Source organism: Lottia gigantea (genome assembly GCF_000327385.1).
Source record: "Lottia gigantea unplaced genomic scaffold LOTGIsca_169, whole genome shotgun sequence".
Taxonomy (NCBI): Eukaryota; Metazoa; Mollusca; class Gastropoda; family Lottiidae; genus Lottia; species Lottia gigantea.
The window spans coordinates 144,205-146,490 of NW_008708117.1; the positions used below are offsets into that span (position 1 = coordinate 144,205).

General features: G+C 34.6%; 1 protein-coding gene across 1 annotated transcript in view; it reads right to left on the reverse strand.

Annotated features, from left to right (window-relative positions):
• The window catches only part of LOTGIDRAFT_173715 (hypothetical protein), a gene marked incomplete at both ends in the record, with an annotated part of 2,746 nt that extends 1,528 nt beyond the window's left edge, over nt 1-1,218 (reverse strand). The window contains 2 exons of the mRNA XM_009051485.1: nt 701-847; nt 1,128-1,218. Of these exons, the coding sequence (XP_009049733.1) occupies nt 701-847; nt 1,128-1,218 (238 nt within the window). The remainder of the gene's footprint in view (nt 1-700; nt 848-1,127) is intronic.
• Between the last annotated feature and the right edge of the window lie 1,068 nt (nt 1,219-2,286).

The following is a 2,286-nucleotide window of genomic DNA, read 5'->3' on the forward strand; positions in this document are numbered from 1 at the left end:
CGGTCGACTCTGAGGATCCCCGAAGTTATACTAGAGTCGAGAGAACCCTTTGGTATAACCGGATCGGCTTTACATTGTATTTCTGTTAAATAAACAATTAAATCATGTTAATTAAAATTCGTATCAGCAATACGTACTCGCAACAGTGGAAATAGTGGTACATGTTCATTACCAATTGTGATACATGCTTTTTATCATGTTATGATAATTTAAAGTTCGCATCTTCTTCCGGCAAATTTCGAATCTTTCACGTCTATTGTTTAACCATTATGTTCATATTTTTGTCCATCAACGAATAGATACCGTGGTTGTGATCATATTTAAAGTTATTAAGTAATTAGAATACTACCTCTAGAATGGTCATTCAATTAGAAGTCTCCAACTTGGTCAACAATTAGTGTATATGCATCAGTTGGACTTACCCGGTGACGTGAGAAAAGAATAGAATCTCTATATAATATGATAATCCATTAAACTAAATGATTATTGAAACACACTTCTAAGCATGATTCAAAATTACTGTATTCAACGAGTTATTACTTAGGTTTATGGATTTATTGGATTATAGACGGATTCTGTTGTATGACACTAGGCAAATCCACTGATGAAGAAAGACTCATTCCAGCCAAGTTTAAAACTTTCAATTTTTTGGTCATCTTAAGTTAATTTAATCTTTTAATATGATGTAAACTCTTCTCACCTTCACAAATGACATTTGGAAGCCACGACCGACGTCGACAGACACCAGAAACCTTCAACTTGTACCCAAGGTTACATTCATACCTTATATTTGTCCGTCCATTTTGTAGCACATTTCCATTAGCTAGAAAAGGCAGACGTCGACACCCTGAAATGAAAATAAAATAATAAAAAATGTTGATGCACTTTTTATTCACATTTGGGAGTGCCTGTACCTCAGCTTATCACAGGTGAAAAAGAAACATATTTTCAGATGCTGGAAGCTCCTTTCTTTATATCGCCAATCATCAGATGCGCTGCTCATGTTGATGATTTAATTCGGACCCTGCATAATTCCTTTGCTCTACAATACGGGCACTAATTTGGATTTTTTACTTAGAACCTACCCATATTTACATCTAATCAGCATTGGCTAAATAAAAACTTACGTTTTTGTCTATTGCTGGAACTTGACGCTTCAGCAAAATGTATACCAGCTAAGGCTATGACAACGAAAACTATCTGTAGAATTACTCGCATTGTTACGACTTGTTGACAGATAATGTAGTGGTCGTTTTATACCGTTTACACAGTTTGTTAATCAAATCAAATTAATTGGAATGTTGTTGTAAATAACAATAAAATTAAACAAATAAAAAACACCAACTATAAAATCAGTAATTGAGTTCACGATAGCCGATATTCCTCTTGTCTATTTATAGAAATATACCATGCATAAGAGACAAAAGGAAACCCAGAGTCTCAGTTAGTTAGAATTTGGCGGAATTTGTCTCTATTTTTAGGTTTTTTCTGACCGGAATTATACAAACACCGTTTGTTATGATTTTATAAACAAAACCGGTCGATTATATTTTTATACGCCCACATGGTGTGGGTGTGGGGTGTTATTGCCGTTGATTTAGTATAAACGCGTCAAATTTGCCTTGTCGGTGCGATAGAGACTACAGTTTTTATCTGATCTTGATGAAACTTGGTATGCATGTATATATTTATGAGATCTCGGTCAAGTTCGAAATTGGTGATAATTGGACTTCCGGATTTGGAGTTATTGCCCTTGATTTAGTAAAAACGCGTCAAATTTGGCTTGAAGGCACAATAGAGACTACAGTTTTTATCCAAACTAGATGAATATTAGGTATGTATGTATAATTAATGAGATCTCGATCAAGTTAGAATTTGGTAATAATCGGATGAACCGTTTCAGAGCTAATGCCCTTGTGTGTACGTCGATGAGACATTGTCCATGTTTGATAATTTGATAAACTGTTTCAGGGTTTTGCCTTGACTTATAGATGACTTTAAGATTATTTGAATATTCATTATTAAGCCACTAAAGATTTTGTTATCATTTCTGACAGCTGGTTATGGGCGTATGTTACCGTGCCTGGCAAGGTATCTTTAAGGGTATAAAAGTAATGTATTTATTGGTTTAAATTACCCCTCAATTGAATTCTAAACATGGCACATTGTTTATTCATCCGAACAGTTTGATGCCCATTCGTAGAGCATTTCAAAAATATTCCAGGCCATACTGATTTATTTCGTCATGGCAGTCGCAAGTTGAGTTTGATTTGAACAGCAAAGGGG